Below are 19944 nucleotides of genomic sequence, written 5' to 3'. Positions count from 1 at the left end.
ATACAGGGAAGAAATGGATCGTTCAAGACAAGGAGTAAACTCAACTAAAACAGGAGGAGTGTAACAGAATATGAGGTTCTGAAAATTATCTCACAGCTAAAGTCAGAATTAGTGCTTGTGACAAGGACCATACTGGAAGTTTTAAAAATCATCGAGATACTACTAGTGTATAAAAAGGGAGCAACCACTGACAAAGGACTACAAGCCAATTTCATTCATCTCATTGCTTCACAAGTTACTTGAAAGGAATAGTTCTTGACCAAATGAAATCTTTCATTTCGAAATATAATCTAGTAAACAATTCACAGCATGGACTACAAAAAGGGTGATCCACAATAACAACAGTCGAAACTTTTTTCTATGGAGCACCGAATACACGGTGTAAGGGAACCAAGGTGACTACCGCTTTTTTAAATTTGTCTAACGTCTTTGTTTACGTGAACCATTCAGAGATTTTATGCAAACTAGAAACTTATGGAATAAGAGTAGTAGCATTAGATTTCTTAAATTTATTATCTCTAGAATAGAAGACAATGTGCCAAAATGTGTTATAAAAATGAAAGCAAGACCCTAACAGTGAAATCATAGCACAAAATTCTCAGTTGTGGAGTCCCACAGGTATATAGTCTTGGATTATTTCTGTTTCATATATGATAATATACAGTCACAAAACTCTTAAGTGAACTATGCTGATGATATGCGCTTCATTAGGTAGTGCTGTAATGAGTCAAAAGCAATGCGAAACAATAAAGAGAACTTTGGTTCGATCACAGAATATATCATGAATAAATTTTCACTGAATAAAAATAAATTGAAGTTTTTGTTAAATTACAATAAATTTGAACTGGAATACATGATGAATAATTGTACTCAGATGAAACATTTGATAAGCATAAATTTCTTGACAATGTGATGGATGAGCATCTTACACAAAAGGAGCATATCAGCTACACCTGCAAAATGACTAGCTACTATGTTTACATATCGAAATATCTCACATTTTCAAGAACTACTCCTGTCTCATAACGAAGCTATGCACATGAATAGGGTAATCTGGCTTTAGAAGAGAGCAGGTGCAATGCCTGTTAATCCAAGTAAACATCAATCCTATGGTGACTCTTTGTATGTTCTTATGCAATTATATTCTTAAAAGAGAATGTAGAAAATAGCATAATGAATAAAAACATTCATGTAGAAGAATGGAAAGACTGGTAGAAGCTGACCTCAGGGAACATGAGTCTGGGTTCTGGAAAAATGTAGAAACATGTGGGGCAATACTGAGCTTACAACATATCTAACAAGACACATTTAAAAAAGAAAAAAACCTATGTTTATAGGATGTGTACATTTAGAGGAAGTTTTTGACTATGTTGACTGGAGTACAGTCTTTGAAATTCTGAAGGTAGCAAGGATAAAATACAAGGAGTTTAAGGTTACCTACAACATGTACAAATACAAGACTGCTACTGCAGGAGTCCAAGGAAGTGAAAGAGAGTGAGGCAGGGTTATCCCAAGTGTTATTCAAACTCCACATCGAGCAAGGTGCGAAGGAAACCAAGAAGAACTCCAGAGAGAAATTAAAAGTTCAGGGAGAAGAAACAGAAACTATGAGGCTTGCTGATAACACTGTACTTCTGTCTGAGATGGCTAAGGGCTCTGAAGAGAAGTTTTATAGAGTGGGCAGTGTCTTGAAAAGATAATGTGAACATCAACAAATGTAAAACACTGGTACTGGAATGTAGTCTAATTAAATCAGGTGATACTGGGCGAACTGCATTACGAAATGAGACACTAAAAGAAGTATATGTGTTTTGCTGCTGTAACAGAAAAATAACTGATGATGGCTCTAGTGGATAGGATATACTATACAGACACGGTAGCAAGAAATGCATTTCTATAAAAGAGAAATATGTTAATATCAAATACGAATTTAAATTTTAGGGAGTCTTTTCCTGAAAGGTATTTATCTGGAGAATGGGTCTTTTATGAAAATGAAAATTAATGTGAATAAAACAGCTCAGACAAGAAGAGAACAGAAAAAGAATTCTTATGTTTAGATGAGCAGATCAGGTAACTAATTAAGAGCTACTGAATCGAACTGTGGAGAAGAGAGATTTATGGCAGAAATTGACTAAAAGAAGTGGTCAGTCAATAGGATATGCCACAAGAAACGAACAATTTGGCAATGTAGGGAACTGTGGAGGATAAAACTTACGTAGGGAGACTCATGCTGGCCTAAAATAAACAGGTTCATATGGACGAAAACCGCAGTAGTTATGCAAAGATGAAGAGGCTTGCACAGGATAGCATGGAGAGCTACATCAAACCAGTCTTCACAGTGAAGACCACAACAATAACAATTACATATACATTACATCTAATTACATTTAATACTTCAGCATCAGGAAACTATACTAACACAAAATAAATAAGGGAGCTCACATTATGCCATCACATTTCATTAAAACTGATCAATGTAGGAGTTGTTGTTGTTGTGGTCTTCAGTCCTGAGACTGGTTTGATGCAGCTCTCCATGCTATTCTATCCTGTGCAAGCTCCTTCATCTCCCAGTACCTACTGCAACCTACATCCCTCTGAATCTGCTTAGTGTATTGACCTCTTGGTCTCCCTCTACGATTTTTACCCTCCACACTGCCCTCCAATGCTAAATTTGTGATCCCTTGATGTCTCAGGACATGTCCTACCAACCGATCCCTTCTTCTAGTAAAGTTGTGCCACAAACTTCTCTTCTCCCCAATCCTATTCAATACCTCCTGATTAGTTACGTGATCTACCCACCTAATCTTCAACATTCTCCTGTAGCACCACATTTCGAAAGCTTCTGTTCTCTTCTTGTCCAAACTATTTATCATCCATGTTTCACTTCCATACATGGCTACACTCCATACAAATACTTTCAGAAACGACTTCCTGACACTTAAATCTATACTCGTTATCAACAAATTTCTCTTCTTCAGAAACGCTTTCCTTGCCATTGCCAGTCTACATTTTATATCCTCTCTACTTCGACCATCATCTGTTATTTTGCTCCCCAAATAGCAAAACTCCTTTACTACTTTAAGCGTCTCATTTCCTAATCTAATTCTCTCAGCATCACCTGACTTAATTTGACTACATTCCATTATCCTTGTTTTGCTCTTGTCGATGTTCATCTTATATCCTCCTTTCAAGGCACTGTCCATTCCGTTCAGCTGCTCTTCCAAGTCCTTTGCTGTCTCTGGCAGAATTACAATGTCATCGGCGAACCTCAAAGTTTTTATTTCTTCTCCCTGGATTTTAAAACCTACTCCAAATTTTTCTTTTGTTTCCTTTACTGCTTGCTCAATATACGGATTGAAAAACATCGGGGCTGCTTCCCTTTCATGCCCCTCGACTCTTATAACTGCCATCTGGTTTCTGTGCAAATTGTGAATAGCCTTTAGAATTTGAAAGAGAATATTCCAGTCAACATTGTCAAAAGCTTTCTCTAACAAGGGGAGGCCGCCAATTGTGAAATTCAGATTCGATTCATACTGCGCATAATAAAAGCTCATGGCCAGAGGTGTAATGTGGCCAAGCACCAAGATGCACTTCTCAGCCGTTGTCGAGAAAATCGACAGTTAAAAGAAACCGTTGCTGCGAAATACTCGCTAGGCTAAATAACTTTCTACAGCGTCGTGGCGCAGCGGTAAGCGCTCGGGTTCGTAATCCGAAGGTCGCCGGATTGAATCTCGCGCCATGCAATTTTTTTTTTTATTATTTGTTTTTTTGTAATTCAAATGTATATATACACACACACACACATATACATATACACTCGCACATAATTAACAATTAGTGACCACCATTTGTCTTCTCCGATTTTTGCCCATATGATACGATATGCGTGGTATGCATCAAACCTGACGAACGATAGAACAATTTTTCAGAATGTCAATCAGGTGTGTTTCCCAACAGATAATTTAAAAAACAATTATTCTTGTAAAAACACATCGTTTATCAGGTGTGCTCGATGTCGTGCTGTTTTCTGCTTTCCATGTTTCTATGATAACTATCACTCTGGTTCGTGCGATACTCCAGCTACTTCTGATCACTAATTGTTAATTATGTGCGAGTGTATACCGAACTTATCAATAAATTGTATCCACTTGAATATTATTTGTGATATTGTATTTTATTTCAAGTTTTATTTTTTCACGTAGGAAAAATATATCTAAAAACAAAGATGATGTGACTTACCAAATGAAAGTGCTGGCAGGTCGACAGACACACAAAATTCTATGTTTGTGTGTCTGTCGACCTGCCAGCACTTTCTATGTTTGTGTGTCTGTCGACCTGCCAGCACTTTCATTTGGTAAGTCACATCATCTGTATGTGTGGATGGATATCTGCGTGTGTGCTAGTGTATACCTGTCCTTTTTTCCCCCTAAGGTAAGTCTTTCCGCTCCCGGGATTGGAATGACTCCTTACCCTCTCCCTTAGAACCCACTTCCTTTCGTCTTCCCCTCTCCTTCCCTCTTTCCTGATGAGGCAACAGTTTGTTGCGAAAGCTTGAATTTTGTGTGTATGTTTGTGTATCTATCGACCTGCCAGCGCTTTTGTTCGGTAAGTCACCTCATCTTTGTTTTTATATATAATTTTTCCTACGTGGAATGTTTCCTTCCATTATATATATATATATATATATATATATATATATATATATATAGAGAGAGAGAGAGAGAGAGGGGGAGAGAGGGAAACATTCCACATGGGAAAAATCTGAAGGGAAGGAGAGGGAAAGACGAAAGGATGTCGGTTTTAAGGGAGAGGGTAAGGAGTCATTCCAATCCCGGGAGCGGAAAGACTTACCTTAGGGGGAAAAAAGGACAGGTATACACTCGCACACACACTCATATCCATCCGCACATACACAGACACAAGCAGACATTTGTAAAGGCAAAGAGTTTGGGCAGAGATGTCAGTCGAGGTGGAAGTGCAGAGGCAAAGATGTTGTTGAATGACAGGTGAGGTATGAGTGGCGGCAACTTGAAATTAGCGGAGATTGAGGCCTGGTGGATAACGGGAAGAGAGGATATATTGAAGAGCAAGTTCCCATCTCCGGAGTTCGGATAGGTTGGTGTTAGTGGGAAGTATCCGGATAACCCGGACGGTGTAACACTGTGCCAAGATGTGCTGGCCGTGCACCAAGGCATGTTTAGCCACAGGGTGATCCTCATTACCAAAAAACACTGTCTGCCTGTGCCCATTCATGCGAATGGACAGTTTGTTGCTGGTCATTCCCACATAGAATGCGTCACAGTGTAGGCAGGTCAGTTGGTAAATCATGTGGGTGCTTTCATACGTGGCTCTGCCTTTGATTGTGTACACCTTCCGGGTTACAGGACTGGAGTAGGTGGTGGTGGGAGGGTGCATGGGACAGGTTTTACACCGGGGGCGGTTACAAGGGTAGGAGCCAGAGGGTAGGGAAGGTGGTTTGGGGATTTCATAGGGATGAACTAAGAGGTTACGAAGGTTAGGTGGACGGCGGAAAGACACTCTTGGTGGAGTGGGGAGGATTTCATGAAGGATGGATCTCATTTCAGGGCAGGATTTGAGGAAGTCGTATCCCTGCTGGAGAGCCACATTCAGAGTCTGATCCAGTCCCGGAATGTATATATATAATTCCCGGCAATCAGTTGCAACATTATATATATATATATATATATATATATATATATATATATATATGTGTGTGTGTGTGTGTGTGTGTGTGTGTGTGTGTGTGTGTGTGTGTGTGTGTGTGTGTATATATATACATTTGAATTACAAAAAAAAACAAATAATAAAAAGAAGTTGCATGGCGCGAGATTCGATCCGGCGACCTTCAGATTACGAACCCGAGCGCTCACCGCTGCACCACGACGCTGTAGAAAACTATTAATCGTAGAGAGTATCTCACCACAACGGTTTCTTTTAACTGTCGATTTTCTCGACAATGGCTGAGAAGTGCATCTTGGTGCTTTGCCACATTACACTTCTGGCCATGAGCTTTTATTATGCACAGTATGAATCGAATCTGAATTTCACAATTGCCGGCCTCCCCTTGTAAGTCTACAAATGCTAGAAACGTAGGTTTGCCTTTCCTTAATCTTTCTTCTAAGATAAGTCGTAAGGTCAGTATTGCCTCACGTGTTCCAACATTTCTACGGAATCCAAACTGATCTTCCCCGAGGTCGGCTTCTACCAGTTTTTCCATTCGTCTGTAAATAATTCATGTTAGTATTTTGCAGCTGTGACTTATTAAACCGATAGTTCAGTAATTTTCACATCTGTCAACACCTGCTTTCTTTGGGATTGGAATTATTATATTCTTCTTGAAGTCTGAGGGTATTTCGCCTGTCTCGTACATCTTGCTCACCAGATGGTAGAGTTTTGTCAGGACTGGCTCTCCCAAGGCCGTCAGTAGTTCTAATGGAATGTTGTTTACTCCCGGGGCCTTGTTTCGACTCAGGTCTTTCAGTGCTCTGTCAAACTCTTCACGCAGTATCGTATCTCCCGTTTCATCTTCACCTACATCCTCTTCCATTTCCATAATAGTGTCCTCAAGTACATCGCCCTTGTGTAGACCCTCTATATACTCCTTCCACCTTTCTGCTTTCCCCTCTTTGCTTAGAACTGGGTTTCCATCTGAGCTCTTGATATTCATACAAGTGGGTCTCTTTCCTCCAAAGGTCTCTCTAATTTTCCTGCAGGCTGTATCTATCTTACCCCTAGTGAGATGGGCCTCCACATCCTTACATTTGTCCTCTAGCCATGCCTGCTTAGCCATTTTGCACTTCCTGTCTATCTCATTTTTGAGATGTTTGTATTCCTTTTTGCCTGCTTCATTTACTCCATATTTATATTTTCTCCTTTCATCAATTAAATTCAATATTTCTTCTGTTACCCAAGGATTTCTACTAGCCCTCGTCTTTTTACCTGCTTGATCCTCTGCTGCCTTTACTACTTCATCCCTCAGAGCTACCCATTCGTCTTCTACTGTATTTCTTTCCTCCATTCACGTCAATTGTTTCCTTATGCTCTCCCTGAAACTCTCTACAACCTCTGGTTTAGTCACTTTATCCAGGTCCCATCTCCTTAAATTCCCACCTTTTTGCAATTTCTTAAGTTTTAATCTACAGTTCATAACCAATAGATTGTGGTCAGAGTCCACATCTGCCCCTGGAAATGTCCTACAATTTAAAACCTGGTTCCTAAATCTCTGTCTTACCATTACGTAAACTATCTGATACCTTCTAGTATCTCCAGGCTTCTTCCATGTATACAGCCTTCTTTCATGATTCTTGAACGAAGTGTTAGCTATGATTAAGTTATGCTCTGTGCAAAATTCTACCAGGCGGCTTCCTCTTTTATTTCTTCCCCCCAATCCATATCCACCTACTATGTTTCCTTCTCTCCCTTTTCCTACTATTGAGTTATAGTCACCCATAACTATTAAATTTTCGTCTCCCTTCACTACCTGAAGAATTTCTTTTATCTCATCATACATTTCATCAATTTCTTCGTCATCCGCACAGCTATTTGGCATATAAACTTGTACTACTGTAGTAGGTGTGGACTTCGTGTCAATCTTGGCCACAATAATGCGTTCACTATGCTGTTTGTAGTAGCTTACCCGCACTTCTATTTTTTTATTCATTATTAAACCTACTCCTGCATTACCCATTTTTGATTTTGTATTTATAATCCTGTATTCACCTGACCAGAAGTCTTGTTCCTCCTGCCACCGAACTTCACTAATTCCCACTATATATAATTTTAACCTATCCATTTCCCTTTTTAAATTTTCTAACCTACCGGCCCGATTAAGGGATCTGACATTCCACGCTCCGATCCGTAGAATGCCAGTTTTCTTTCTCCTGATAACGACGCCCTCTTGAGTAGTCCCTGCCCGGAGATCCGAATGGGGGACTATTTTACCCAAGAGGACGCCATCATCATTTAACCATACAGTAAAGCTGCAGGCCCTCGGGAAAAATTACGGCCGTAGTTTCCCCTTGCATACAGCTGTTCGCAGTACCAGCACAGCAAGGCCATTTTGGTTAGTGTTGCAAGGCCAGATCAGTCAGTCATCCAGACTGTTGCCTCTGCAACTACTGAAAAGGCTGCTGCCCCTCTTCAGGAACCACAAGTTTGTCTGGCCTCTCAACAGATACCCCTCCGTTGTGGTTGCACCTACGGTACGACTATCTGTATCGTTGAGGCACGCAAGCCTCCCCACCAACAGCAAGGTCCATGGCTATTGGGGGCAGGAATGTAATTCTGTAGGAGTAGTGGCGAAGAACAGTGGAAATAATTGAGGCAGATGTGTTGGCTCTTATCATTTCTGCCATGAAGGCATCTACCACTAAGTGAATATGCTTTGTACATGCACAAATCAGTCTTGTTTCTATTGTGTCCAACCTTGTACATGACATATTTTGGCAGAGTGCACATATGCAGGTGTAGTAAGGAGCTTATCTACAATAACTGAGTTCACTGATCTGATAAAACTTGTCTCAGCCACAGAGCACATTCCAACATAAAAAACCAACTGTAAACAAATAAGCCACAATGAATAGTTCCTGAGTAACAGAATCCATCTTATTTATTTTATTCATGGTAGTATATCAACGAAGGAAGAACAACCTTTGCAATATCATATATTAGCTGAAATGTAATTACCATCAGCGTTTTACACTGACAAAATTAGCAGCTTTGGTGTAAAGAACAGCACACAATTAACAGGTAAACAATACATGATTTGTACACAAGATCGGCAAATACCTGGAGATATACATTTGATATTAATGGATGAACTATCTGCAGACTTGGAGATGAAATCCTCCACTTTACAGAGTTAAATACATACTAATTTTGATCTGTAGCTTCCCATTCACTGTTCATGATTACTGGATTCTCTTCAATTTGATTTGCTGTCAGACCCCCCTTCCCTCTAGTTACTTCTGTCTAGATTTCTACATACAGATTGTATAAGAAACTTCCAGGCAGATTAAAATTGTGTGTCGGACCGAGACTCGAACTCTGGACCTCTGTCTTTTGCGGGCAAGTGCTCTTGCCCATGAAAGGCAAAGGTTCTGAGTTCAAGTCTCAGTCCAGCACACAGTTTTAATCTGCGAGGAAGTTTCATATCACCGCACACTCCGCTGCAGAGTGAAAATTTCATTCTGGAAACATCCCCCAGGCTGTGGCTAAGCCATGTTTCTACAAAATCTTTTCTTCCTGGAGTGCTAGTCTAACAAGATTCACAGGAAAACTTCTGTGAAGTTAGGAGACAAGGTACTGGCGGAAGTAAAGCTGTGAGGACAGGTCATGAGTTGTGCTTGGGTAGCTCCAGCAATTGCCAGTGAAAGGCAAAAGTCTTGAGTTCGAGTCTTGGACCAGCACACAGTTTTAATCTGCCAGGAAGTTTCATATCGGCACATACTCCACTGCAGACTGAAAATTTCATTCTGCAGATCATGTAACATAATATGAGAATGTTTAACACGATGTGACAATTGCAAGCCTGTGCAATAGGCAAGCCTGAGCAATAGAAAACTTTTGCTGAGCCTCTGTTGTGAACAACTCTTCTGTATTCTGCTGGACAGGAATGTGATTTGTAGATCATGTTAAACTGTACGTCTCCCAATATTTGGTAGGGTAAGCAAGTTTAAAGGTCGGATAAAGGTAAGGACTTATCACCTCCAATGACACCCTGGCTAATAAAGCACAGAGATGTTCAAAAAAACTTTCAAGTTGAGGAAAAATTTACCTTGCTTGTAAAACAATGGAAAATCCAGGATTCACTGCAACAATATTATGAAAATGATAGTTGCTACTCACTATATAGCGGAGGTGCTGAGTCGCAGATAGGCTCAACAAAAAGACTGTTGCAAAGTGAACTTTCAGCCAGCAAGGCCTTCATCGAAAATGGACAAAACACACACACACACACACACACACACACACACACACACACACAAATGCAGCGCACAAAAACATGACCGCAGCCTCTGACAGCTGAAGTCAGACTTTGTTTTTCTGTCGTGCCTATCTACAACTCAGCATCTCTACTATATGGAGTGTAACAACTATCTTTTCATAATATTGTTACTTTGAGACCTCCAAAACATTTACACACATAAGAAGAACAGACATAGCAGTTAGGATCAATAGGCTCAGCTCAACATTGCAGTCAAAGGAAACACTTCTCATAAATAACATACTATGCTTCTCCTATGACCTTAAAGCAAATGTTGTGGTTTAGCTACAATAAAAAACTATCCTTCCCAAACATCTGTGATATATAAAATGTGGGCACCTGCCTTTCTTGTGAAATGCCCTTCCAGTTGAGACATCTGAGGACGTTGAGAGAGTGACTGGGGGTCTCAACCTACAGGATCTTCTCTCCTCTCAATTCTGTCCCAGCTCCCAGCCAATTACTCTTTCTTTTTTTTTTAATACATATTCTTAATGTGTGTCTGAAAATGCAATTTCTTAGACTTATGAGGCATGGACATTTGTCATCATATTTACTCACTGCCAAAATACAAAGTAGTCTTCAGCAAACCACCAGAAAAAAGTGCACTGAAAATTCTCTTACAGTCTAATATATGTGGCAAATGTTTGCCTACTATAGGGTTTTCATTTATATCCTTGATACATTCCTTTTTGGTGAACTGCATTACTGAACCATATGTGAAAAGTGTAAAGAAGTACTGTAAGAAATGAATTGAGTTGTTAAATTTTCTTAAACAAACACTAAATGTTTCCATACTGGGGAAGGTTGTGACACCAATTGGAACTAACCTAGACTTCAGGTTGCACTACAGATAAGTCTGTCACCACAATCATGATTTCAAAGGAGATGGGGGAGGAAATATTACACTCTTGCCAAAAGTTTCATATTGTACCTCCCTTCCTCTTCACAATAAATTACTAAATAACTTACGATCTATACATAGCATATTCATCTGCCAACTTCACAATATGTGACACTTCATCACAACCAATCACACACACATTTTGAAGAGATACTAAATGTAGTGCATGTCAGTCTTGCTGTTTGCTTAGTGTTTTCTCAGTTTTAATTCTAAACCGGAGATATTACCATATTCTATTGCACTCTAGCAAGACATTTGCAAACTGAGCCCTACATTAGATAGTCTTGCCAATGTCAGGAACAAAATCTATTCAAAACACTTTCAAAAAATTACTACCAAACATTAATTTAGTAGAGCCTTCGGGAGATCCATAGAAGCTGTACTTTGTAGGAGCGCCCCCAAACCCCTATTACAAAGAGCTAAGCAGCATTTCTAGGTGCAGCCTTAAGACTAGCTACTACCTATTTGAAAAACATCACTCAATATCAACAGTTCCAAAAAAAGCCTGTGTCCATTCATGCGAATGGACAGTTTGTTGCTGGTCATTCCCACATAGAAAGCTTCACAGTGTAGGCAGGTCAGTTGGTAAATCACGTGGGTGCTTTCACACGTGGCTCTGCCTTTGATCGTGTACACCTTCCGGGTTACAGGACTGGAGTATGTGGTGGTGGGAGGGTGCATGGGACAGGTTTTACATCGGGGGCGGTTACAAGGGTAGGAGCCAGAGGGTAGGGAAGGTGGTCTGGGGATTTCATAGGGATGAACTAAGAGGTTACGCAGGTTAGGTGGATGGCGGAAAGACACTCTTGGTGGACTGAGGAGGATTTCATGAAGGATGGATCTCATTTCAGGGCAGGATTTGAGGAAGTCGTATCCCTGCTGGAGAGCCACATTCAGAGTCTGATCCAGTCCCGGAAAGTATCCTGTCACACGTGGGGCACTCTTGGGGTTCTTCTGTGCGAGGTTCTGGGTTTGAGGAGATGAGGAAGTGGCTCTGGTTATTTGCTTCTGTACCAGGTCGGGAGGGTAGTTGCGGGATGCGAAAGCTGTTTTCAGGTTGTTTGTGTAATGGTTCAGGGATTCCGGACTGGAGCACATTCCTTTGCCACGAAGACCTAGGCTGTAGGGAAGGGACCGTTTGATGTGGAATGGGTGGCAGCTGTCATAATGGAGGTACTGTTGCTTGTTGGTGGGTTTGATGTGGACGGACGTGTGAAGCTGGCCATTGGACAGGCGGAGGTCAACGTCAAGGAAAGTGGCATGGGATTTTGAGTAGGACCAGGTGAATCTGATTGAACCAAAGGAGTTGAGGTTGGAGAGGAAATTCTGGAGTTCTTCTTCACTGTGAGTCCAGATCATGAAGATGTCATCAATAAATCTGTACCAAACTTTGGGTTGGCAGGCCTGGGTAACCAAGAAGGCTTCCTATAAGCAACCCATGAATAGGTTGGCGTACGAGGGGGCCATCCTGGTGCCCATGGCTGTTCCCTTTAATTGTTGGTATGTCTGGCCTTCGAAAGTGAAGAAGTTGTGGGCCAGGATGAAGCTGGCTAAGGTAATGAGGAAAGACGTTTTTGGTAGGGTGGCAGGTGATCGGCGTGAAAGGAAGTGCTCCATCGCAGCGAGGCCCTGGACGTGCGGAATATCTGTGTATAAGGAAGTGGCATCAATGGTTACAAGGATGGTTTTCGGGGGTAACAGACTGGGTAGGGATTCCAGGCGTTCAAGAAAGTGGTTGGTGTCTTTGATGAAATGTGGGAGACTGCATGTGATGGGTTGAAGGTGTTGATCTACGTAGGCAGAGATACGTTCTGTGGGGGCTTGGTAGCCAGCTACAATGGGACGGCCGGGATGACTGGGTTTGTGAGTTTTAGGAAGAAGGTAGAAGGTAGGGGTGCGGGGTGTAGGTGGGGTCAGGAGGTTGATGGAGTCAGGTGAAAGGTTTTGTAGGGGGTCTAAGGCTCTGGGGATTCCTTGAAGCCCCGCCTGGACATCAGGAATGGGATTACCTTGGCAAACTTTGTATGTAGTGTTATCCGAAAGCAGACGCAGTCCCTCAGCCACATACTCCCGACGATCAAGTACCACGGTTGTGGAACCCTTGTCCGCCGGAAGAATGACGATGGATCGGTCAGCCTTCAGATCACGGATAGCCTGGGCTTCAGCAGTGGTGATGTTGGGAGTAGGATTAAGGTTTTTTAAGAAGGACTGAGAGGCAAGGCTGGAAGTCAGAAATTCCTGGAAAGTTTGGAGAGGGTGGTTTTGAGGAAGAGGAGGTGGGTCTCGCTGTGACGGAGGACGGAACTGTTCCAGGCAGGGTTCAATTTGGATAGTGTCTTGGGGAGTTGGACCATTAGAAGTAGGATTAGGATCGTTTTTCTTCGTGGCAAAGTGATATTTCCAGCAGAGAGTACGGGTGTAGGAAAGTAAATCTTTGACAAGGGCTGTTTGGTTGAATCTGGGAGTGGGGCTGAAGGTGAGGCCTTTGGATAGGACAGAGGTTTCAGACTGGGAGAGAGGTTTGGAGGAAAGGTTAACTTCTGAATCAGGGTGTTGTGGTTCCAGGTTGTGTGGATTGGAATTTTGAGGTTTTGGGGGGAGTGGAGCTGGAAGTGGGAGATTGAGTAGATGGGAGAGACTGGGTCTGTGTGCAATGAGAGGAGATTGAGGTTTGCTGGAAAGGTTGTGAAGTGTGAGTTGCCTTTCCGGAGGTGGGAAACCAGGAGATTGGATAGTTTTTTGAGGTGGAGGGTGGCATGCTGTTCTAATTTGCGATTGGCCTGTAGGAGGATGCTCTGAACAGCCGGTGTGGATGTGGGAGAGGAAAGATTGAGGACTTTTATTAAGGATAGGAGTTGACGGGTGTGTTCATTGGCTGAGTTGATGTGTAGGTGAAGGATTAGGTGGGTGAGGGCAATGGATTGTTCCGTTTGGAACTGGTATAGGGACTGATGGAAAGAAGGATTACAGCCAGAGATGGGAACTTTAAGTGTGAGGCCTTTGGGGGTAATGCCAAATGTCAGACAAGCCTGGGAAAATAAAATATGGGAGTGTAATCTGGCTAGGGCGAAGGCATGTTTGCGGAGGGAATGTAAATAAAACTTAATGGGGTCGTTGTGGGGATGTTGTGAGGGTGACATGGCATTAGAAGGTGGAAAGTGTAACAAGAGGCTGAAATGAAAATGAAAATAAAAATATATGGCGAGAGATAAGGTGAACTAGAAGGCAACTGGAGATCTGGTGTGAAAAAAGGCGAAAGGGTGTTGGTTATAGCTGGGCTATGTTGATCCTGTGGTGAACTTGGGTTGGTAGACAACGATGTGCACAAAGGTTATATGGTTGTGTTGCCGCCAAAACACGTTAAAGGGTGGAGCAATTCGGGAAAATTTAGAAAAAACTGCGTGCAAATGTAATGGGTGACAGGATACTTTCCGGGACTGGATCAGACTCTGAATGTGGCTCTCCAGCAGGGATACGACTTCCTCAAATCCTGCCCTGAAATGAGATCCATCCTTCATGAAATCCTCCCCACTCCACCAAGAGGGTCTTTCCGCCGTCTACCTAACCTTCGTAACCTCTTAGTTCATCCCTATGAAATCCCCAAACCACCTTCCTTACCCTCTGGCTCCTACCCTTGTAACCGCCCCCAATGTAAAACCTGTCCCATGCACCCTCCCACCACCACCTACTCCAGTCCTGTAACCCGGAAGGTGTACATGATCAAAGGCAGAGCCACGTGTGAAAGCACCCACGTGATTTACCAACTGACCTGCCTACACTGTGAAGCTTTCTATGTGGGAATGACCAGCAACAAACTGTCCATTCGCATGAATGGACACAGGCAGACAGTGTTTGTTGGTAATGAGGATCACCCTGTGGCTACACATGCCTTGGTGCACGGCCAGCACATCTTGGCACAGTGTTACACCGTCCGGGTTATCTGGATACTTCCCACTAACACCAACCTGTCAAAACTCCGGAGATGGGAACTTGCCCTTCAGTATATCCTCTCTTCTCGTTATCCGCCAGGCCTCAATCTCCGCTAATTTCAATTTGCCGCCGCTCATACCTCACCTGTCTTTCAACAACATCTTTGCCTCTTTACTTCCGCCCGACTGACAACTCTGCCCAAACTCTTTGCCATTACAAATGTCTGCTTGTGTCTGTGTATGTGCGGATGGATATGTGTGTGTGTGTGTGTGTGTGTGTGTGTGTGTGTGTGTGTGTGTGTGTGTGTGTGTGTGTGTGTGTGCGCGAGTGTATACCTGTCCTTTTTTCCCCCTAAGGTAAGTCTTTCCGCTCCCGGGATTGGAATGACTCCTTACCCTCTCCCTTAAAACCCACATCCTTTCGTCTTTCCCTCTCCTTCCTTCTTTTCTGATGAGGCAACAGTTTGTTGCGAAAGCTTGAATATCGTGTGTATGTTTATGTTTGTTTGTGTGTCTATCGACCTGCCAGCACTTTCGTTCGGTAAGTCACATCATCTGTGTTTATATATAAAAACAAAGATGAGGCGACTTACCGAACAAAAACGCTGGCAGGTCGATAGACACACAAACAAACACAAACATACACACAAAATTCAAGCTTTCGCAACAAATTGTTGCCTCATCAGGAAAGAGGGAAGGAGAGGGGAAGACGAAAGGAAGTGGGTTTTAAAGGAGAGGGTAAGGAGTCATTCCAATCCCGGGAGCGGAAAGACTTACCTTAGGGGGAAAAAAGGACAGGTATACACTCGCACACACGCACATATCCATCCACACATACAGACACAAGCAGACATATTTAGATATTTGGTCTTTAAATATGTCTGCTTGTGTCTGTATGTGTGGATGGATATGTGCGTGTGTGCGAGTGTATACCTGTCCTTTTTTCCCCCTAAGGTAAGTCTTTCCGCTCCCGGGATTGGAATGACTCCTTACCCTCTCCTTTAAAACCCACTTCCTTTCGTCTTCCCCTCTCCTTCCCTCTTTCCTGATGAGGCAACAATTTGTTGCGAAAGCTTGAATTTTGTGTGTATGTTTGTGTTTGTTTGTGTGTCTATCGACCTGCCAGCGTTTTTGTTCGGTAAGTCGCCTCATCTTTGTTTTTATATATAATTTTTCCCACGTGGAATGTTTCCTTCCATTATATTGACATCTGTGTTTATATATATATACTCTCACAGAAAAACAACAGGTAAAATAACTCTTAATATCAAACCATTCACAATCTATATGAACAGCTACTTAATATCAAACTCCAAGTTTTGTCAACAGAGAGAGAGAGAGAGAGAGAGAGAGAACAAAGTGAAATGGCACAGAGATCACATAACAGATAATTATACAACACATTGTGGTAACAGAGACTGAAAAAAAAAAGTATTCCAATACTCTCTGAAATGGATAGTACATGAGATTTTTCTACAACTCAGGCCAGTTCCTTCCAGCAACAGGAATGATATGCAAACTTCATTGTGGAAATTTTAAAATAAATGCTTGCCGTTTATGTGATGATAACCGAGCAAGTTGACTATGAAAGCAACTACACAACTACATCATATTGTTTACTTTACTTTACACACTGAAAAGTTCCCCTTCCCTCGACAAAGTAATCTCATGCTTACTGACCTTATTTGCTTCCTGCTTTGTGTTACCATACAGACAAATTTTACACACAGACACATACAAAAGCTGTACAAAAAGAAAAAGCACAGAAATGTTATACCTGATATTATCTAGATAATATTTCTAATTATTTATGTCACAGTCTTTCAATACATGTAGATCTTTGTTTGTTAGAGACAATCCATGAGTCGTGGATAATGTATTAATGCTGTTAAACAGAACAAAACAGCACCATTTCCTTCATTAGACGACAAAGAACAAAACTGAAAATCTACACTTGCATACGAAGATAACAAATTTATAAAAAGCTGAGGAAATGCATTATTACAAAAAGGAACATTAACTTGTAGGACATTTCTACCGTCAATCAGACTGAAAAATTGAAATACTTTTAATATAACAAGCTGATTTATATAAATTCTTAAATGTACGTCTGAACTTTCATGCTGCCTGCTGATATGGTATAAAGTGTTCTTAAAGCATTCCAGTAACCCTGGAAGCAGTTGTCTTATCATGGCCACAAAGCTGGTCTCTCAAAAAAACACACACACACACACACACACACACACACACACACACACACACACACACAGAAAAGTACAATTAACACGTTGGTAAAAAGTAAGAATGGAGATATCGTATAAAACACAGTAATGTGTCAAAATGTTACTCCTTTACTAAAGTTATAAATGCTACTTCTTATGTAACTATCACAGGTATTGAGATAAGTGTGCCCTCATGTATTTCAAGGATTTCCCCAAATGACATTCAACAATATGCTAAATTTCTGACTGTTTTTGGATGTCAATGCAATTTCACATATTTCTCTGAAATGAAACAAAACTTAATAGAACAGACTTCTACAGTAAGCACTTACCACATACCTCCTCCTCCCGCAAGCTGTGAGTAATAGCTTATATGTCAATAGGCAAAAATTGCACCAGTCTCTCAACACTATTAAAAAAATTCTGCACGACATGTTTCAGTTGCATTTCTTTGTCATATCAGTTCATCCTTTGGTTTATCTCATTTTATAAAATAGGTGATGTGAGCAAATTGAGTACACCACGAGTACCAGGGTGTACCATCATTGTTAAGTCACATATCCGTTATATGTGCAGCAGCACTGTTATCAAGAATCCAGTAAAGCTTCCCATCTGTTGGCTTCACTCTAGCAGCTGGCAGAGGCTCTTCGTCTTTCAGGACACGCTTGACAATGTCTGCTTTGCCAGCACCAGTAAGAGCAAAAATGCAGCACTCTGCATTGTTCACCACAGGAAATGTTAAAGTAATTCTTGAGGCTGGTGGTTTAGGTGAATTAGTTATGGGTGCCACCCACACTGAGGTTTCCTCCAGAAGTCTGTGATCAGGAAAAAGTGAGCATGTGTGCCCATCTGGTCCCATTCCAAGCAACAACAAATGAAACCTAGGTAGTGAATCTGGAGGAAAATGCACTGCCATTTTTTGAATGTAGTCTTTTGCTGCTTCCTCAGCTGTGTTTTAAGTGTGGATCGATTTTGATGAACTGCTCCTCGGTAAGAGGTACGGTCCCAATTAGAGAACTCTTGTAAACCCCATAAGTTGAATCCGCGCTCTCAACAGGCACAACCCTCTCGTCACAAAAAAATAGTCTCCACTTCGCCCAATCTGTTTCAATTTTCGGGAGACCAACCGTAAGGAATTTTGTAAGAGATCCACCTGACAATCCAACTTTGAAAACATCGTCTCGCTGTATCGCCGTTCTGGCAATGTCTTGAATTAATTCACAGAGTGTTTTGATTACTTCTTCTTCACTTGGGACTATTTTTACTTCTTTCGGTGACATTTTAATAATCACGCAACTTTAAGTACACTTCATCAACTTTCACAGACAAATCTGCAACACTTCACTGACGTTAGAATCCAAATGTTGGTGTAGGCTCCACAATGGGACACTGTTTCTGCATATGATACTATCTTGAAAATATTGTCTACTCAGAAGAACTATTGCTATCATTTGTTAATACAATATCTGCATTCACTTCACATCACCCATGCTGTATGATGACCTAGTCTCACCACACCTACATTAACATGAAAATCAACGTAAAACGTTCCATGCGCATCCTGAACAGTGCGCCACAGGTAGATGTGGCAGAACAACATTGTTGTCTGATGTGTCACATGATACATTGCCTATTGCTACTGTGGGAAAAGAGGGGGGGGGGAGGGGGGCTTCAAATGGCTCTAAGTACTATGGGACTTAACATCTGAGGTCATCAGTCCCCTAGACTTAGAACAACTTAAACCTAACTAACCTAAGGACATCACACACACCCATGCCCGAGACAGGATTTGAACCTGTGACCTTTGCTGCAGCACGGTTCTGGACTGAAGCGCCTAGAACCGCTCGGCCACAGCGGCCGGAACTATTGTGCAGTGACCAATCAGCCGCCTCATGTGCATGTGAGTCTAACCCTACATTTGACACTGCTTAAAGCACATAAGGTAGTTCCTCAGGGAATTTAATAATCAAATATTTCTAGTGTTACCTGCCTGAATTTTTCACTCTGCAGTGGAATGTATGTTCCCATAAAACTTTTCCATACATTAAAACTGAGTGTTTTATTGAAACTTCAACTAAGATCCTTGCTGGGCACAGTTTTTAGTACTGATCCAGCACACAGTTTATATCTGATGTGAAGTTTCATTTCTGGTGGGTTGTCACCATATATTGTGACAAAATATGGAATTAAAAATGATGCAGTTTTTTTTTTAAATGATTTCTTCCATAATAAGTACAAATGATATTTTGTGAGAATTATGTACTTATTTTCATTACAGAGAAACTGAAATGTAAATTAAGTTAAACACTGATTTTATACTGATTCAGGCAGCACACTTAGAGATATCACTTGGTAAATTCTTTTTCATTAAATTATAATGATAGCTTTGGAAAATAATGCAAATAGTTTTGGACAATAATGCCCACATCTTTATACAAAATATCCAGTTTGAGCAACTCATGCAGTATTTAAAAACCAAGAACCAATGCCACACAGACATATCTGAACAACTGGAAGAAGTTTTGAGTGTTTATCCAGGGATAACACACAAGCCTGATTTAACATAGAATTCAGATGAACAGCTCGCACCTATGAGCTAATTTTATTTAGTTTATTTACAATTTCTGCCAACAACACATTTGTTAACCCCATACTATTAATTGCACTGGAAACAACTACTGAGAGTATGGAGGTCTTTTTCTAAAAATCATCTGACAACCATTGTTATTTGACTGGTGTGTGTTGCTCACGCAACTTCTCACATGGCTACAGCCAAAGTAGTAATGCAGCCTTTATATGGGGAAAAGAAATAAAAAAAACATAGAAGATATTTCTCATACAGCCTTAACCAGGAAGACAGTGTGACAGAAGAGCCCATGACAATAG

At 41.3% G+C, this 19944-nt stretch overlaps 2 protein-coding genes across 5 annotated transcripts in view; both read right to left on the bottom strand.

Annotated features, from left to right (window-relative positions):
• The window catches only part of LOC126412167 (phosphomevalonate kinase), a 71501-nt gene that overhangs the window by 19369 nt on the left and 32188 nt on the right, over positions 1-19944 (bottom strand). The window lies entirely within an intron of this gene.
• Positions 17501-18413, bottom strand: LOC126412166 (6-phosphogluconolactonase-like). The gene is given in 2 exon segments (XM_050081639.1): positions 17501-18013; positions 18015-18413. Coding segments are annotated over 2 exon segments (726 nt in total). The 5' UTR covers positions 18339-18413; the 3' UTR covers positions 17501-17611.

Source organism: Schistocerca serialis, chromosome 7 (genome assembly GCF_023864345.2).
Source record: "Schistocerca serialis cubense isolate TAMUIC-IGC-003099 chromosome 7, iqSchSeri2.2, whole genome shotgun sequence".
Taxonomy (NCBI): domain Eukaryota; kingdom Metazoa; phylum Arthropoda; class Insecta; order Orthoptera; family Acrididae; genus Schistocerca; species Schistocerca serialis.
Note: the sequence above shows the minus strand (reverse complement) of the source record. Positions and strands in the feature narration are given on the sequence as shown.